Here is a 20,136-nt window from a genome sequence, read left to right on the forward strand (position 1 = left end):
TGCCGCAGTTTGCGTGCCACCAGCGGGATCAGAGGTGCTGGGGGAAAAGCGTAAGCAAATCTGCCTGACCAGTTCATCCATATCGCATTGCCCTGTGACAACGGATGTGGGAACCTGGCGGCAAAGTACTGGCATTTGGAGTTTTATTTTGTGGCAAACAGGTCTATCTCTGGGTGACCCCACTCTTCGAAGAATGGTTGAAGAACCTGGGTGTGAATCTCCCATTCGTGTAGTTGTTGGCTGTGCCAATTTGATTGTCCTTCCCTGGAAGGTGTTCCGCTAGGAGAAAAATGTTTTTGGGAATCGTCCACTTCCATATGCTTTGTGCCAGATGGGACAGCTGTGGAGAGTGCGTTCCTCCCTGTTTCTGGATGTAGTACATTGCGGTCATGTTGTCCGTCCGGATCAACACCGTCTTGCTGTAAGTATTTCTGAATGCTTTCAGGGCTAAGAATATCGCTAGCAACTCTAGTTGGTTGATATGCAGCCTTTTCTGCTTGGTTGTCCAGAGCCCTTGTACTGTGTATTGAAGGAGATGGGCTCCCCAGCCTGTCAGTGATGCGTCCGCTGTTAGTACTAGTTGTGGAACCGGCTCTTGGAACAGTCGCCCCTTGGAAAGATTTTGTGGATTCCACCACTGCAGAGAGTTGTGAGCGCGACTGTCCACCAACACTAGATCTTTTAGTTGTCCTCGAGCCTGGTTCCATTGCCGTGCTAGGCATTCTTGTAATGGACACATTTGAAGTCTTTCATGGGGGACAATGAATATGCAGGAGGCCATCATGCCTATGAGCTGCATAAAGACTCGAGCTTGGAGAGAGTGCTGCGGTAGGAATTTGCGAATGAGCGTTTGCATACTGGCTATCCTCGCTGAGTTTGGATATGCCTTCGCTACGGAGGTGTTTATGGTGGCTCCCAAGTATTGCTGTACGTGGGAAGGTTGCAAATGCGATTTTGTGTAGTTGATTGAAAAGCCTAGGCTGTGTAGCAACTGGATTGTTTGTGACGTGTGTGCTGCACACTCTTGGTACGATTTTGCTTGTATTAGCCAATCGTCCAGGTAAGGGTACACATGGACGTGTTGCCTCCTGAGATGTGCTGCCACTGTCGCCAGGCATTTTGTAAAAACTCTTGGAGCCGTGGTAACCCCGAAGGGCAAAACCTTGAATTGGTAGTGTTGACCTTCTATTGTGAACCTGAGGTATTTTCTGTGGGCTGGATGGATGGGTATGTGAAAATACGCATCTTTGAGGTCCAGTGTTGCTAGGAAGTCTCCTTGCTGTAGCAACGGGAGCACTTGTTGTAGTGTGATCATATGGAAGTGCTCCGATAGTATGTATTGATTTAGGGGTCTGAGGTTCAATATTGGTCTGAGGGAACCGTCCTTCTTTGGAATAAGGAAGTATATGGAGTATACTCCTGTCCCTTGTTGGTGGAAAGAGACTTGCTCTATGGCCCCCTTTTCCAGCATGCATTTCACCTCTTGCTGTAGCAGGGTGATGTGTTCTGTGGACATAGGACGATGTTTGGGTGGTATGTTTGGTGGCGTAGAAGTCCGTTCTAGGCAATAACCAGACTGGATAATTTCTCTCACCCACCTGTCCGTGGTAATTGCGTGCCAGACAGGTAGGAACTGTTGTAGTCTGCCTCCGACCGGTGTTAAGTGGTGTGGAGGCAGCATAATGAAGTCACTGTTTTGTGGCAGTGGAGGCCCTGGTGTTATTGCCTCCACGCCCTCATCCCTTATTACTGTTACCTCTGTAACCTCCCCTGGTTGTGTTCTTGTTGAAGGAACCTGGTGTGTTACTTTTGTATGAGGCAGATGTTTGTGAAGCAGTCCCTCATGTGTTTGCCCTGTATGAGGAGCGTCGAAAGGAGCCCCTATGTTGCAGAAATTGCAATGCACCCATAGATTTTGCAGTTTCTGTGTCTTTTTTCATTTTGTCCAAACTGGTGTCGACAGCAAGGCCAAATAGAAAATCTTGATTGACAGGTTGGTTAAGAATGGTGGACTGCACCTCATTCTTGGGAGAGGTGTGGCGCCGCGGCCAGGGCGACTGACGCTGGAATCTGGGGATCAGGGTTCGATCCCCGGCTCCGGCGGCAGGTTAGCCCAGCACCATGTGACTCTGGGCAATAGCTTGCTTAATCTTCCCGACGGCCCCCAGCGCCTAGAGACCCTTACGGGTGATTGTGCGCTTTACAAATGTGGATTATTATTATTATTATTATTTATTATTATTCTTAAAACCAGAAATACGCAGCCATGCATGTCTGCGTAGCAAGACACTAGTATTAATTGACCTAGCTGCGGTGTCTGCAGCGTCAAGCGCACATTTAATGGAGGCGTTTGATATGACCTTTCCTTCTTGGATGAGATCATTGGCTTGTGCTTTGAAAGGCTCGGGCAGGTGTTGCATAAGGCTTTCGAGCTGATCATAGTGTGCCCTGTCGTAACGAGCCAGTACGGCTTGTGTATTAGCAATCCATGAGTTGGAGGCTTGTGCAGCTACCCTTTTGCCTGATGCCTCTAGAATTTTTGAGTCTTTGTCAGGGGGAGGTGCTTCCCCTGTTGTCTGAGAGTTGGCTCTTTTTCATGCGTTGGCAACCACCAATGAGTCTAGTGGCAACTGCCCCTTGATGCAAGTAGGGTCTGTAGGAGCCGGCCTATATTTTTTTTCTATCTTGGGTTGATCACCCGTGCCCTGGCTGTATCCTTAAATATGTCGGGTGCATGTTTTAGAACTCCCTTTAGCAAGGGAAGTGTTTTGACACTCTTTTCTGCAGTAGTGAATGTGTCAAAAAGGAAGTCTTCCTCCACAGGGTCACTATGCATGTCCACATTGTGGAATTGTGCTGCCCTGTCTATGAGTTGGTTGAAGACTACAGTGTCATCAGTAGGTAACAGTTTAGTACATCAGGGATGGGGTGGGTGTCATAAGGGTCTGTTGGTTCTTCCCAAGGTTCCTCTTGGTGAGGATCTTGTGGGAAATCATAAAGAGGCTGTGGCTCATACCCTGTGTCCCCCTCATAGTCCCCGTGGTGAGAAAGGTGCAAAAGGTGTGGTAGGCATGATAGGTTGAAAAGGGCTGAAGGGTCTTGAAGGAGAAGTCCCAAAGTCCTTTTTCTTTAGTGGAATAGGAGAATCAGGTTCAAAGTCCAAAGGCCTTTTTTTCCTATGCAGGATGGTAACTTTACCAGTCTCTGGATTTATGTATATTTATGTATATTTTAGCTTGGTCGTCTGATGGATCTGGGTGGAATAATTCTTCCTCTATAGTCCTGGGTTTAGTGTTAGACTTTTTCGGGTTGGTAACACTTGGTTTTTCGACGACTTTTGGAGTCTTGTGTGGCTTTTTGGGCTCTGGCCCCGATTTTGGATCGAGGATTGGTTTCGGGTCGACCGGAGTTTTCGGGTCGACACGTTTTTTGTGCTCCGTAGGCTTCTTCGGATGAGTGTCTTTCACTGAGTCGATGTTCTTTTTTGGATCGACTGGTGTCTTTGGAGCAGTTGTCCTTGGGTCGACAGGTTTTGCCGGTTTTGACACTGGTTTCGGTACGGCACCGGTTGCCGGGTCGACGGTTTAGGGAACAGCAGGCTTGCTCGGGTCGGCGACCTTCTTCGGTTCGGCGCCCTTTGGCTGTGTGCCTTTGTTGATTTTTTGGGGTCGACGGTTTTTGGCTGAACGGCCTTTGTCGGGTCGACAGTCTTCTTTGGCTCGATGCCCTTTGGCTGTGCGGCCTTTTTTGGATCGACGCCCTTTGGGTCGGTGACCTTCTTTGGTTCTGGAACCTTCTTTGGGACGATGGCACTGGGCCCTGGGGTTTCTGAAGGTTTCGGAGCCGAGCCGGAAGGCGGGGCTGGCGAAATTTGTTTGTGATCTTGGCTAAGGCCTTTTGGCGATGCCTCGACCGGAGCCTCTGGTAACGGGTTAATCGGTGTCGGGGGTGTTGTACTCACGATTTGCCCCGACTGGATTTCGTCGTCAGAGTCCGAGTAATCCTCGACAGTGATGATTTCTAGGTCCGAGTCCGGGGCGTCCTGTATATCCTGGTCATCATCGAAGATATTGTCCGGTTCCGGTGCCTGTCGCTGCATTTCTTGCCGGGCAGCCCGTCGGTTTCGTATAGTTTTTTTGGAGCGAAAGTGGGCGCAGGCTGGGCAGGTTTCTTCCCTATGGTCTGGGGAAAGGCACTTGTTGCATACTGAATGTTTATCAGTATGTGGGAACTTGGAGTGACATTGTGGGCACCTTTTAAACGGGCTTCTTTCCATCGACGGTCGGCTCACGTGGCGTCGAAAAGGCCCAACGGCCCGCGTCGACGACCGATTCGAGATGAGGGTAGAGGTTAGAGTAGAGGTACCGAACGAGAACAATACCGCCGAAGTCGAAGGCCTTTAGAAAAGATTTGTTTTCGATTCCGAGTTGGAGTATAGGAGTTTGCATCCGAACCCAATGGTGGAAAAAAACAATCTGAGGATGGAGAAGATGCCCATGCGCACTGTAGTCCAAGGGAGGAGTCACCTATCTACTGATACTTCGAAGACTCTTCCAAGACAACAAAGTGCAATCATCCGGACACAACACTAGGCGGCGATCTATGCACAGATATGAATTCAGCAGCCCACATGCCTCGAACAAACAGATTACTCCTTTGTAAACTAGCTCCACAATGTTGCCAGCGAGTTAAGGAAGTCCCCTCTACCAGGAGGTAAATTTCCCTGGTTCCGCCCCGAACTCCTGGAATTAAAGAAAGAAACCAAGAGACTAGAAAGAGACTTTAGAAAAAATATGAACAGTCCAAGAAACTGACTTAAAGCCCCAGTCAAGAAATATCATTATGCCATTAGGGCTGCGAGAATCAATCATTTTACAACAAAGATAGAGACTGCTTCTAATTCCTCCAAAGAACTATATAAAATAGTAAACACTTATGACTATCCCCAACAACGGAAACAAGCCCATACCCTCAGAAGAACGCTGCAATTACTTGGCAAGTTTTTTCAGGGAAAAGGTAGAAAACATTAACACACTCTTTGTGGAGTCATAGAAACCCATTACATAGATATCGAATACGATTGAGAAAACCACTGAGATTCTCTCCTCCCTTAAGTTACGGTCTACTTCTGATCCAGCCCCCCCCCCCGACATACCAGCAAAGGGTAGCAATATACCCCTACGGACCATAACCAACATCTTTAACTACACCCTCAACTCTGCAAGGTACAGCAGCATGGGAACAGACCACAGTGAAGCCACTCTTGAAAAAGGCCCAGGCCACCCCTTTAATAAGTGAAAGCTATTGCCCTATTTCTTTGCTGCCAGGACCAGTAAAGTCCTGGAAAAATATGTGAATTCCATTCTTACCTCTTTTCTTGAGGAAAACAATATTTTACACCTCTAACAAACCAGCTTCATAAAAGGTAGTAGCACTGAAACTGCATTCCTTGCTGCTACAGAAGAGCTTAAGGCCACACCAGATTATAGAGGAACAGCTGCAGTTATCCTTCTTGCCCGGAGTGCTGCTTTTGACAAGGTCTCTCACCCAATCCTTATTAACAGACTAGGACAAATAGGAAAATCCAGAACCGTGCTGAAGTGATTTGCACCCTTCCTTCATAATAGAACCTTCCAAGTAAAGGAAGAGAATAAATACTCCAACAGTCTTTCCTTGAAATGCAGAGTTCCACAGGGATCTTCCCTCTGTTCTACACCTTTCAATACATATTTTAGTTCATTAGCCTAGGTTATAAAGGAACATGGCCTCAGAGCCTTTCCTATGCTGATGATACACAAATCATCTCAAGTCTTTCAAACCATGCAGAACACTCCTCTTCACTTCTAGACAATTGCCCTAAATCAAGTTGTCACCTGGATGGCAGCGAGAAGTCTCAAGCTTAACGGAAATAAAACTGAAGTACAGGTACAAGACAAAATCTCTTCGCTTTGGGGAAAAGTGAATTGGCATATATCTATGGGAACCAAACCCTACCTCAAGGAAGTAGTAATAAGCCTTGGTGTTAGCCTTGACCAGTAACTCACCATGGATGTTCAAGCAAAAAAAAAAAAACGGCGGACACTTGTTTTAGCCTCCTTCACTCCTTAGAAGAGTACAGAGGTGGCTGCCTAGATCCCTTCGCAGAACCATAGTTCAGGGCCTACTATTGTCCTTTCTTGACTGTAGGAACTCACTTTATCTAGGCAGCCCCAAGTGTGTCAGACAGGCTACAGAGGATACAAAATGCGGCAGTCCACATGGCGCATAATATCCTGAAGTTCCAGTCAGTCAATGCAGCAAGAATATCATTACATTGGCTCCCAGTACATACGAGGATTCAATTTAAAGTGTTCTTCCTAGCATAAAAGGCAACACACAACAAAGGTTCCAAACGTATTCAAAACCTTTTAAAAAGCCATCAGCCTGCAAGACATCTGTGATCCGCCTCCCAGCAAAGTATCCCCAGGTTTAAAAAAGCAAGAGCTGGAGGAAGACCCTGTGCTGTTCTAGTACCCAGGCTATGGAATACCCTTTCTCTTCGAATTAGGAAAGCAGGCAATGAACTTTCTTTTAGGAAACATTTAAAGACCTTCCTCTTTAAATAGGTAGGCTCCCTCTCTCTCCTCCTCTGCCTAGCGCTGGGAAGCCCCATGTGGGTAGCCATGAGCTTTACAAATCAATGAGGATAGAAATCAATCAACGAGAAGAGAATCTTGCCAAGTCAAGCCCCCAAGGCTGAAAAAGTACTAATTGTTGTTGATGGTGCCAGTGAGGTTAGAGACGTGGTGCCTCTTGCACTGAGAGTCACTTAGCATTCTTCTTCCGTAAGAGCTGTGGAGTGTCTTCCAAGACTCTGTAAGATTAACTGCTCCTTGCCTTAATAGCAAAATCTTTCTGTTATATAGCCATAATACTTTTCACAAATCACCGAAACTATAATTTATGGTAGTCTGCCTATTGTTTTTTTGAGTTGTACTTTCCAATTGCCTTCCCAATGTTTATTGTATTGTGTTTGTATTGTCTTTTAATCTTTTGATGCCAATACCCACTTTCAGCCCAGTGTCCAATCCCAGTCAAGCTGAGTCTTCAGTTTCAATCCTGTCCTTCTCGGTTTCTGATACTCCTTTGTATATGCTAAACAGCTTACTTTTAAATGTTCTTGGCCCTGCAGAGAGCCAGCGTAAGTCTAGTGCTGGTCTCAGCAGGGATGCTGACAGTGTACACCACAATACGTGAGATCTTGAAATGACAGTACGCAATATTAGAAGAGGGGAAGTGTGCAGTCCCCTAAATGCAAATTATTTACCCCTCATACAGATGAAAACATTTTGAGACATGCAGGAAAATTATCAAATTGCCTGGATATATTTATTTTATATGATAAACACCATTATGCTTTATTGTTTGGATATCATTTCCACCCCATTAAACACTTACCCTAGCTGATGGCTAAGCTATGAGGATTGCTGGCAAACAGTCATGTGTCTCACTGTAAATGACAATGCATATGTGAAAGCAAAATAAAAACGTACTTCTTGAAGTGCCCCACACACTAGTAAAGTTGTTTCTGTCGTTTTACAGTAATTCGGTTACAGAACTAGTGCCTTATCTTGTCTTATGGAAGTGTTGGCCATGCCGTAATGTGCCTTTTCAGGTAGCACTAATGAAATCAAGAAAATAGTAAGGAGAAACTGGAACACAGTGAAATCATTGGAACCGTTGACTGCTGTCCCTATCTTTGCGTTGGAAAAAAAACAGAAGTATCAGGGACAGACTGGTATGAGCTGACACCACAAAGAAAAAGAACAATCAACCTATCCGGAACCTGCTCGCACTGCCACCTATTAAAGGCCATAAAAGATGCGGCAACTGCTCTGTCTGTGCTAGTACAATAGAGGGAACAATCTTCACCTATGGGAACAAGTTTGTGAAACATGAAGACTTCATGAACTGTAATACACACAATGTTATGTATGGAATCATCTGTCCTTGCCCGAAAGTATATATTGTCAAAACCACTCAGGCCATCAAGAAACGCATCACACAACATCTTTCCAGGATAAGGTGTGGGACAATGAGTGCACCACTGGTTCCCCACTTTATTGAATACCAACATAGGGTGGAAGACCTAAAATGGACTGTATTAAAACACATAAGAGGAAACAACATTGATGAACTCTTGACAAGATTAGAGGCCAAAACTATCCTGGACCTCAACACATTCGACAATGGCTTGAACAAATTAAGTGAAATAAGCCATGATATAACATGAGATGTAAAAAGATCCACACAAAATCCGAAGGGCCTCCATTGTGCATAGCCATCATATTGTCCGTAACACATCTAATTCCACCTCTCTCTCCCCCCGTGAAAAGTAAGACGACATCTTCAGGCTTGAGTCCAAAATCCAACTCCTATCACCATCGAAAGCACCACGATTTACACAGATATGGGTGCTGAGGTGTTTTCTTCACAAGGCTCGAAAAGAGGACAGGAGGATCGAACTCCCATACTAGTGTATACGGGACCCGCCTGTCTCCAAAATGGCTGGCCCATAGACACAGCCAGGCAAGCGGCAATACACTACAAGACAGCGGAAGTGACGCAACACGTCCCACTGCCTGGGTAATAGAAGCCGGACTATCGAATTGGGAATATTTCACCTGTAAATGCAGGAGAGAAGCATGAGGACGCCTTGAAGACAGCAGCGCACTCCCGACAATCCCCCGCGACAGCCAGAGGCAGAGTGACACCCTCCCCAGGCTGAAAGATACGGATTGTCAAGAACTCTAAATAAACTAGGTATGTCCCGAAATACAGGGATTTCGGCTTGCATGTCCTACACAGAACCGGTGCCTCCCCTGTTAAGGTCGCGACTCCACCGTTGGGGTGCAATAAACGTAAAGCACGTGGGCACACCAGGAGTAGTTGTGTTCCCATTTTCTGCCACCTTCCTCACTTGGGGGGCACCGTTTGCATTTTTGGCCACCAATAGTTGAACAGCATGCTGCCCCAATCACCTGGGAATGGCGTTTACGTGCCTGTAAGAGAAACATCACATCCCCTGCATGCCCACTGAGCAAACCCGTAAGAATCAGAAAACTCACGGTTCATTACAAACAAGACATGTAACACGTCTGCCACTATTTCTTCTTGTTTTCCCATCCCGCAGCTCAAAAGAAAGTCAAGAAACCCTAGGATCCAACCATCCAGACCCCGCGTGGCCACATACAAAGCATCACGGTATGTGCTAAGCTCCCACACATTGGAGATGAGTTTCTCCATAATCACCTCCCTAATAACTGATATTGATGGCAATATCTGTTTTTTAATTTCACGTAGGTACACAAGTCCTGTCTTGAACCTTTACCTCCCCTGATGAAGACCTTCACGAAATAAAGTGCCACTTAGAAGGTCGAAACGCGTTGGCCCATTATGAGAGAGGTCCCTGGGCAAACCGAGTAGAAAATTGACTTCATACTGGACGAAAACCAGCCCCTAATTTAAGGTTTTCTTTTCTCTTTTCTCTCGTGTTTCAAGAAACATTTCCTGACCTCTCCCCTGGCAAAAAACACCACCAAAAATTGAGGACAGTACAAAGTAGCAACCTGCCCTTTAATTAGGAAAGTAATAGGACTGCCTGTGGATGTAAAGTCCACACCCTTATGTACCTTGGAAATATTTTCATGTGTTTATTATTATTTTTTCCTTGTGTTCCTGTTTGACGCACTGTTTTTGAATGTACACATCACTGCATCTCTAATTGATTTTTCACTATACATAACGACTAAACACACTGCCTTGTTTTGATTGTATATAACAAAAATTATTGTACTTGAGATGCCCACTGATGGGTTTGGTTGTTTTGCGAACTGAAACAAGTTAAAAAGCAGAAATACAAATGCATATATCCCAACGGTAATTAAAAAATTGTTTGGGTAAGAAGTTGTTTATTGAATTTATGGTGTCAGAGGTACCCTGTTATTGCACAGTAATGTGCCCGGAGAGGCACACACAGAGGATTATAAACTGCAACAACAACACAAAAAGTTTACAGGTGCAATTTGAGCATGTTCCTGGGCACACTATCAATGTTCAAAATGATGCACAAGTATCTACAAAATTTCATTAATAATGCAAGTGTGTCCTTTTGCTGTGTCTTTACACAGTTACTTTGTCCTGGTTTAAAACTTTCAAATATTTATCAAGGCAGTCACTGTCTCTAGCTGTGTCATTTGTTGAGTGCACCTACACTTGTTAATACAGTTTCTAATTTCAAATGTTTGTATTTTCATAAATATACCATTCAAATCAATGCTGAAATCAATGCTGGTTATTTGAAAAATAGTAAAAAATTTCTAGCTTCCCAATAAGGTTTGTGCGAGTCAGAGGAGTCTGCTTACATTGAATTCCCCAAGATGCCCACCCGTTTGGGATCATAAAGTGGGGATACATAGTCCCCCACCGAACATAAATAGGTGCAAGTCTTTCAGCAGGCCAAGTCCCATCCTTAGACTTACTATGTCTCTAAGCTTGACCAGGAAAATGCTCCCTCTGCCACCTCTGTGGCAGTAAAGAATCAGGTTTCTTTACCCAAACCTTAAAAGAGGTGACATTGAGGGTATAGTCTCAATATCCACTTGATTTTGCTAGAAAACGGGGATTGGGTTTATGAGGATAGCAATGGGATTCCTACTAGAACCTCTTCTGCCCGCTCTGTAGTGGAAGAGAGGCACAATTGATAAACCTTCCTATTAGTTCTGCCAAACAGACTGACTTTGGTATGTTAAATATCCTTTTCTTATTTCACTTACCTGCATTAATGGAACATCCGAATGTATTTGTGAAAAGTCTTGAGACATTTCTGCATCACTCTCCTCCTCCTTCTTGACCACTGGAATTTTAGTATCAATGCACTGATGGAAAATTAAATGGATTTACAATCATATCTCCACCACACTTGGTAATGCTATACATAGTGGCTTTTCTAAGCCTGGTTTAAAACAAGATAATATTAACAGCAAGGTACTTTTGCATTATAATTAAATTCACACAGTCAAGAACCCTTCTCGCAATGGAACACATCCAAAGAAATGATAGGCTTACCTATGAAACACGTCACTCTACAGAACATACATCTATGACAAAGTGGCAGGACCACATGCTATTCGCAACCTGCTCTATGAATACTGACTCCCCGTCACCATCACCAGTGGCTTATACTGCTTCCAGACGCTGGGATTACTGTACCTAGGAAGCTGCAATACCTGTGAGCGTTGAGTATATTCTTAGACATCAATTAGGTTTCTTATAATGCGCGACTACTCACCCTTAAGGGCCTCAAGGTGCCAAGGCGGGGCGGGAGTCGTTATGTGGTTCAGTCGAAGAGCCAGGTCTCTCGGTCCATCCTGAATTGCAGCAGTGATGGTTATTGCCAGAGGTGCACAGGCAAGAATTTCTAGGTTTTTGCGGCAAGGTAGGAGAAGAATTACTTCATACCCCGTTGTCGAAGTTGCTCTTGGCAGCTGTGGCCTGGTCCGAGATGGAGAGAATCAGCTGCTGGGTGTCATAGGAGACTATGTTGAGTTTGTGGCTTCTGACGGTGGCTGCAAGCAGGGCCATGTAGATGTTGAAGAGGGTGGGGCTCAGGAAGGATCCCTTAGGCACTCTGCAGCTGATCTCTGAGTTGAACGGTGGAAGTCTGATTCTCGTTCTCTTTGTTCGGCTGGTGAAGATGGAGTGGATCCATTCTAGGGCTTTGTCGAGGATACTGGTGTTGTGGAGTCTTGCGTAGAGGGTGTGGTGGGATACGGTCTAAGGTGGCTAAGAGGTCCAGGAGGATTAGGGGAGCACTTTTGCCTTGGTAAAGGAGGGTGCGGATGTCGTCTGTAGCCACGAGCAGAGCGGTCTTTGTGCTTTGGTTGCTTCTGAAGCCCGACTGAGAAAGGTCCAGGATGTGGTTCAGTCGAACTCAGAGTTAGGCGTTGATGGCTTTCTCAATGACTTTGGCAGGGAAGTGGAGCAGAAAGATCGGTTTGTAGTTCTTGAGGTCCGTCGATCAGCAGAGGGTTTCTCTAGCATGCTTCCAGTCTTCAGGGAAGGTGGCAGACAAAATGGAACAGTTGATGGTACAGCAGAGTTAGGGTACAATGGAGGTGTGAGCTCAGTTGAAGATGTGGTGAGGGTAGGGATCCGAGGGGGCTCCGGAATATGTGCTTTTCATGATCCTGAGGGTGTCGTCAGAGGTGAGGGTGGTCCAGTTGGGCATGGTCTCCTGGAGTCATTGGGCACATTGGTTGCTGGTGAGGTGGGTGAGTCTTGGGTTGCAAAGCTGTTGTAGATCTCCTTGTTCTTGTAGCGGAAAAAGGTGACTAGGTTGTCACAGAGGTCTTGAGAGGGGGGAATGTCAACTGTTTCTGTGCTGGGTTTGACAAATTATTTGCCCATGGCTAAGAGTTCTTTACAGTTGTGTGCACTGGTGTTGATTTGTTCCTGTATGGCTGCTTTCTTTGCTGCTCTGATGAGGTGGTGTTGTGCGGTTTTTAAGGCTGGGTGGTCTGCCATGATCTTGCCACTCCTCCATCGCTTCTCAAGCAGTCTGCAGGTGTGCCTGGAATCTTGTAGTAGTAGGGGTGATCAGCTGGCTTTCTTGGGGGGGCTGCTTGTGGGGAGCCACTGTGTTGGTACAGTCTGAAATCCAACAGTGGAGCTTGCGTGCTGAGGTGTTGGCATCTGTGGATGTCAGTGGTGGAGTTTTCCTGAGGAAGGTGCTGAACTGGTCTTCGGTGATCTTGTTCCAGCTTCTGCAAGGATCGCGGTGGGCACGGTGGAGTACGGCAGATTTGGTAAAGGAGAAGTGGATGCAGTGATGGTCGGTCCATTGTGGCTCAGAGGTGTGGCTGACAGATGTTGTTGCTTACGGAGAAGATGGGCTTGAGCGCGTGTCCTGTTGAGTGGGTTGGCGATGTGACCAGTCGTTTGAATATGATGGTGGCGAAGTTCTCCAGTAGGGATGAGGTGTTATGGTCGTCGAGGTAGTCCAGGTAGAAATTGAGGTCGCCGAGGAGGATGTAATCCAATGAGGCGAAAGCGTGGTGAGCGATGAAGTCGGCTATTGCTTCATTGAAGGGGGTGGGGTTCTGGAGGTGTGTAGACTAGGGTGCCACGGAGGATGGCGTTTGCGTTGGTCTGGATCTGGAAGTAGAAGTCCTCCATGATGGGTGAGTGCTAGTCAGAACTGTTTGTGAGACAGAGGGTGTTTCTATGTAAGATGCCTTCTCCCAGTTGGTTGACACGGTCCTTGCGGAGGATTTTTTAGCCGTCGGTGATGGAGCAGTTGCAATGTCCGGGGCAGAGAGGGGGTTTGTCCAGGTTCCCATGAAGACAACATCCGGGAGATGGAGTTGAGCAGGTCCCAGATCTCCACAGTGTCTCTTTTGAGGGAGCAGGCGTTGAGTAGGATGCATCTGAAGTGGTCGGTACGGTTCTTGAGCGTTGTGCGGTCAGTGGGTCTGTTGTGCGGAGCAAAAATGCAGAAAACAGAGGGCAGAGAGAAGCAGCATAACAGAGATGCTCCCCACTGGACCACCAGGGATGAGGCGCAGGTAGGTGCCTGCGGGTGGAGGAGGGCCTCGAACTAGAGTACTGAAAGGGTCAGTGAGCCACAGTTACATGGCGGAGCTGTGCGGTGTGGGAAGTAATTTACTGACATCACCATGATGACATGCCAGAAGGATGACAAAACACGACTTGGCAGTGATAAGACTTTTGCCTACATATGTGGATGGTATGTATTGCTTAATGCTACTTTTTAAAGGCATACCCACAAGAGGGAGTCTTTTTTGGCAAAAGCCAGTCAATATCGTAAACCATGAATGTGAAGCACTTTTTAAGATTGTAAAAAGAGGGATGCCTTCAAAAAAGGTTCTGAAAGAACAAATACAGCTCTCCAAATGGGAAAGATGTTCCCTGCTCCCACATGAAGAACCCACAACTGGGCTGGAATAAGTAGGTGGTGAAACAGGATAATCAGAGGAAGGAACAACTAATCTTCAAGCCTGTATACGATTCCAGAGGTCACCAAGATACGTTAAATAGAGGCAACCTTTTATGTCTGTTCAAATCGGTTCCATCGCTTGTAAATTTGACTACTAAAGAAATAGATTGTGTTGGATTCCTACAAAATCCAGATGGCCCATTGCCGTTAACGGTGCTGACAGTTACATCCCCGGCTGTAGCGGAACGAATTATGAAGGAAGAGTATATCTTTCATAACTGGGGAATAATGATCAGTAAAATTAGGCCAATAGAATACCCAACACCACTTTTAAAAGCAGAAAACTTCCCATGTTCTGATAATGGAAAAAAGGGGCAGCCACCCTTCTCTGTCCTAAAGAATCCAATTCAACAAATAGATAGACGAGTCGTAAATCTATCAGAAAACAAAAGGGAGGAGAAGGAAGTCGGGATAACTGATTCATGGATTAATATTGCCCTACATGGAACTAACAAACAATGACAAGCAAATCCGAAAAAACCAGTTGATGATTTAAAGAATAGCAATGCAGCTATAACAATTTGCTCCTGGAATATAAATGGTGTAGGCAAAAAATTGGATAACATAACCCAACTACTTAAAAAGTACTAGATAATTTTATTGCAGGAGACTTGGGCCATAGCCCCGTTTATAATCCATGGTTTTAAAGGATACTATGAACCGGCTATTAAGCAAAGTAATTATGGTCGCCCTTCTGGCGGATTAGCAATTTTTATATCAATGGAGTTAAATCTGGAACATATGGAACTAATCACAAACAGCTGTAATGTTCAGTGTGTCCTGCTAAAATATAAGATTCTAGAACAAATAAGAAAGATAAGAGTTGATTAATATATATATTCCACCAACACCTTTATCTAGAAAGGCCATGTGTGCTACTATCACTACCTACTTGCTGGAGCAAAGGATAGAGGACCCCTTTTCGGATTTTATTATCACAGGTGATTTCAATCTTAATCTCCTAGTACCATTCCAAAGAGATGAGGTGATGCAGTCAGAAGATCATCAATGGTTAATTCCGGCCCAAATTTTGAAAAACTCAACTAAACAAGAAAAAAACCAAATAGGACTAAATTTTCTGAAAGATATGGAAGCATTGGGCCTACGAATACTAAATGGTAGATTCCCAACAGATTCACCCCCGGCATGGTCCTGCTACACCTATAACACCAAATCCTGTATCGACTATACCATGGCATCATTGAATATTTTTAGTAACCTTACTTCATACCTTCTAATTAATGTTTCAGAGAGCGATCACAGTCAACAAATTATCACTACTTCATTTACAAATAAAAAACATCAAACTTAATTAACAATGCAAGGTAAAATTGGAACTATTAATTATAGGAAATTAAACTGGGAAACAAGTAAAAAACGACTGACCAGTGACCGGGCCCTAAAACTGGCTAGGGAAAGTCTGGAAGAAACCTCTACATCAATAGTTGAACAATGGGCTAGTTTTATGGCTAGTTTTATTTCCAAACTACCTACTCATAATGGTAACCATAATGGCTCCGGAGACAGTTATGTGACTCGAGCAGTAAAACGGGTAACTCATATTAACCTTCCGCATACAGTACAAAGAATGAAACCACTTAGAAATCGGCTAAGGAGGGACCGGTCAAAATTCCCCAATAACGAAAAAATTAAAAGCGCTCTAAAAGAGATAAATCAAAAATGAAGGAAGTTAATTTGGAATGAAAAAATGGCAGCTAACAGTAACCTTTGGTCTTGAATTTTTCATGCCAGTAATCATGGAAACTCAAGAGAGTTTTGGAGGATGATAAATAGCCTAACCAGGCCCGACAAAGCTGTAGTCTCATCAGTACTAACTGCCACGGAATGGGAGAACTTCTTGGGGCTGCATCTAAATCTGCAACCTGTGAAACCTGGAACCAAAGAATACTGCTTATGGAAGGTAACTCCAATTCCAAGCCAAGATATGGATCTTAATATAACGCATGAGCAAGTTGTTAAGTTAATAAAGAGGCAGGAAGATGGAGCACCAGGCCCAAATGGTACACCCTTTTCCCTTTACAAAGAGGATCCAGATGGATGGGCAAGACATCTTGTAAAAGTCTTCAAAGATGTAGTCAGGAAAGGGGTGATACCGGAAAGCTGGAGAGGGTCCTTAATATCCCCCATTTATAAAAAAGGAGATTGGGCGTCGCCGGAAAATTATCGCTTAATAACCTTACAGGACACCGACTCAAAGTTATTAGCAGGGCTTCTATTATCATCCTTATCTGATTGGGTAAAGAATAACAGCGTTCTCCCACCTAATCAAACAGGCTTCATCAAAGGATTAGGAACTGCCACCAACATCTTAGTATTATCTATTTTAATCAACAAAGCGATTATGAAAAGACAACCTTTATACCTATGCTTTGTTGATTTTAAATCCGATTTTGATTTTGCAGATAGAGAACACCTATGGGGAAAGCTACATGCACAAGGGATACCGCCCCTATTAATACACCTGATCCGTCTTCTGCATATAAAAACTTGGGCAAGAGTACGTATCGGTAATGGCCACTCATTATCAAAGGAAATTCCAACGTTAGGTGGAGTGAAGCAAGGGTGTGTACTGGCTCCTTTGTTATTCAATTTGTTTTAGCTGACTTGACTCCGGCCTTGAACAATGTAAATGCTCACCTACCAAAGCTCGGCGATACGCATATATCGAACTTGCTCTATGCTGACGACGTTATCCTACTAAGTAATACTAAGGTGGGCCTACAACGGCTAATATCAAGAACACAGGAATATGCGGTGGAAAACAAAATGTCAATAAATGAATCTAAATCCAAAGTTATGGTTGTCACAAAAAACACAAGAAGGTAGTGCAATTCAAAATGGTTCTTGGGGAAGGAACACTTGGAGCAAGTCAAAACTTATAGGTACCTGGGAGTAATATTTAACGGCAATGGTAACTTTAACCCTCAAAAAATGGATATCACCAGGAAAGCTAATGCACTAACTGGTGCAATCGGAATATTCAAAAACTCTACAAGTAATTTAACTTATCAACCACTTCCTAAAGTGATATCGGCGAAACTGTTACCTTCTTTATCTTATGGCAGTGAGGCTCTAAACGGAAAAGATGCAATAGTTATTAATAATGCTATCACAAAAACCTTCCGATCCCTTTTTCGTTTACCAATAAACGCCTCCCAAGCCCAAGTAACCAATTATATGCACGGAAGGGTCATATTATCAAGGTATGGAATAGAGTAAAAAATGATAAGGAGAACTTAATTTCCCAGCTTTTATGGAAAGAAATGGAGGGTAACAAAAAATTATCTGCATTGAAATACCTGGACAACGCTCTAGATGAATTTGGAGTTAGAGGGATCTGGACCACTGCTATAACCCAGGAATCCTTCAAAAAAGTGGTGAATAAAACAACGGATTACTTATCATTGATAACCGATGAAGAGACCCTTATTAAAAGGAAACATGCTTGGTCCATAATAAATGGCTAAAAAAAAAAAAAGACGCCTCAGCAGTATCTGGACACAGCATGGTCGTGGAAAAGCAAAAATATTTTTATTAATGCTCGATTTGGAATATGGCCAGGAGAAACACATGCACTACCATGCAAAAAACTCAAAAATAATATACAGTGCCGATTGTGCAACATTGGTGAGGAAAATATTTAACATCTCCTGTGCATCTGTCCAGAACTAAAAAACGAAAGACTAACTTTGCTAAAAAGGTTATTCAATGAAAGAGTGATAAGAACTTGTAGACAAGCACTGATTCGATGTCTTTGTCCAGACGATCTACCCATTAATTCTGCTTTCGCAAAATTCCTATCAATTGCACTGAAAAAGTTAGAACATATCATTGTTTTTTAAAATAACTATCTTTTCAATAATTTTTATCCATATGTACTTGTTTTATTTAAAAAAAGTTTTTAACATACTTTTGTATACATTTTAAAGATTTACTGTTATTTACTAAAGATTTTAATGAAGTAACGTAATTTAAAAAGTACATATTGAGCATTCATCCCTTGTAAAGATTTTAAGTAATTAATCAATAAAATAAAAAATTATCATCAGGTGGTGAAACAAGAGTTGGGGATTTAATGAGGGCCCCAAAGGCGTGGGCCAGATATCAAAAGAAATATTTTAAATGATATAATTGTTTAGAAGCTGGTCTTCACTGGTAAGCAGTTCCAAACATTTGGGAAGAAATGAGAGGTTGTCTGGAATAAAGTTTCTGGAATGGTAGCCTGCCAGAAAGCCAAGCTTTTGTATTTAGATAACAATGATAATTCTCAGTTAGAGCAGCTGAATGCAACATTTTCTGTAATAACAATGGCTGGATTTGAAAGAAAGCATTTGTTTCAGCTGGGCACCATGGTATTGCCGAGGTGCAGAGCAACACTTTCTGGGAATGCTAGGAACCTACCGGTGATGGCAAAACAAATCCTATTCAAGTAGTAATGCCGCCAATTTGCAATGCTTTCCCTTAAATATACAGGTTTTGCCTAAAAGGTGTACATGCAATCTTGACTCCTGATTTTATGTACAAATCTCTGGTCTATTAATTGGTACTAAAAAGAAGCAACAATCGCAGACCCTTAACCCGTTGGCTGCTTCCGCTTTTTGCGGCAGCGCGGCCGTTTTAAAAAATGGGCGCAGTTGCGTCGGCCATTGGCCGACTGCAGCACCAGCGAGGTAGTGCAGCCAACGGGTTAACACCCAAGGGCCTAGTCACCTGGCAATAATAGCTGGATTCAAAAACAGGCAGTGGTAAATCAGATAGATCTGGTTGTAATGTGGCAATGCATGTAAACAACCACCCACAAATGCTGGATGCATATGTTTCTTGTAAAAATATTATTTACCACATTAAAGTCTGACTTGTTGGCTTTGCCAATGCTGGGACAATAGTAGCACAGGAACGTATTGCTTTGTTTATTGTAGAATGTATACAGGAGACAGAGAATTAAGTGCCCAATTACGAGTTGGGCGGATGAGATACTGCATCAAAAGTTAAAGATATACGCTCTACCGCATTACAAGTTCCATAAGATATAATGGAATTGTAACACGGTGGACGGGATATCTCAATATGTCCCAAAATGTAACAAGTGCCATGACTGAGTGCACTTTTCAGATGTAAAATATGCCCGGACAGGAGAAGTGATACAGCAAATATCCAGCAGCATGAGATGAAAAAAAAAGCCCTCTCTGTGTGTAGCTAAGGCCCTCTCTGCGTATTTTTATATCATGCCTAACAGCAACACAGACAGACACACCCAACTAACTGTTGAACACGGTGGAGTGCAGAGACGCTGTAATATGAGGTAAACAACCATAGCAAGAACATTTTGAAACTCTACCTCATACCGAATAGTAAAACACAGAGAACACATCCCAGACATAAATTGGTGCACCCAGCAGACACCTTTCTCTAGCAGCTTGCAATTATTCTACCAGTCTTCAGCTACAAGCATCCTAAGAGAGAAAACTTCTGCGTACACCTTAAATGATAGTGCCATGACCTGCGCAAACGACCCACTCACCACGATCTCCTCAGCCCTTCTCATTCAATAGCCGTGATCATACATCTAACCAACAAACATTGGATTGGAAATTTCAAAGGATGCATTCTACTGCCGGGAGTAAAAAACCTACACCTGAGTTGTGTGCAAACAAACAGGACACATCCTTTGAAAGAAGCAGTAGGAACTAACCCTACAACTTTTGTACAATTCCATGATTGATCCAGGAGGAGCTTTTAATTGTCTCAATACCTGCTGTATCCAGTGATCCGAAACGCTAGCTGAAGCATCTACAGAGGTCCGCACATCATTTTCCTCCTTCACCAGTGGAATTATCTCACCAGCCTGCTGGAAGATTAAAAAGAGGACTCATTTAAATTTGTGCCGGACAGCACAATACTACACTTAAAATAGATGCATACTAAGTGTATCGTTGCCAAAGTAGCCTCGGTGTTCAAATGCTTAGTGCATCATTAGCAAATCCACACTTGTATACCCCTGACAACAATGAGCATCATCTATAATTAGTCGATAAGCAGCGATACACAACAGACCAGCC

The 20,136-nt window shown here is 43.9% G+C and overlaps 1 protein-coding gene across 3 annotated transcripts in view; it reads right to left on the reverse strand.

Annotated features, from left to right (window-relative positions):
* LOC144770363 (uncharacterized) overlaps positions 1-20,136 on the reverse strand; it is a 918,549-nt gene that overhangs the window by 558,581 nt on the left and 339,832 nt on the right. For all 3 annotated transcript variants that reach the window (XM_078654830.1, XM_078654829.1, XM_078654828.1), the window contains exons 11-12: positions 19,830-19,925; positions 10,815-10,916 (exon numbers count right to left, since the gene is read on the reverse strand). In XM_078654830.1, the coding sequence (XP_078510956.1) occupies positions 10,815-10,916; positions 19,830-19,925 (198 nt within the window). The remainder of the gene's footprint in view (positions 1-10,814; positions 10,917-19,829; positions 19,926-20,136) is intronic.

The sequence above is a fragment of the Lissotriton helveticus genome, chromosome 7 (genome assembly GCF_964261635.1).
Source record: "Lissotriton helveticus chromosome 7, aLisHel1.1, whole genome shotgun sequence".
Lineage (NCBI taxonomy): Eukaryota > Metazoa > Chordata > Amphibia > Caudata > Salamandridae > Lissotriton > Lissotriton helveticus.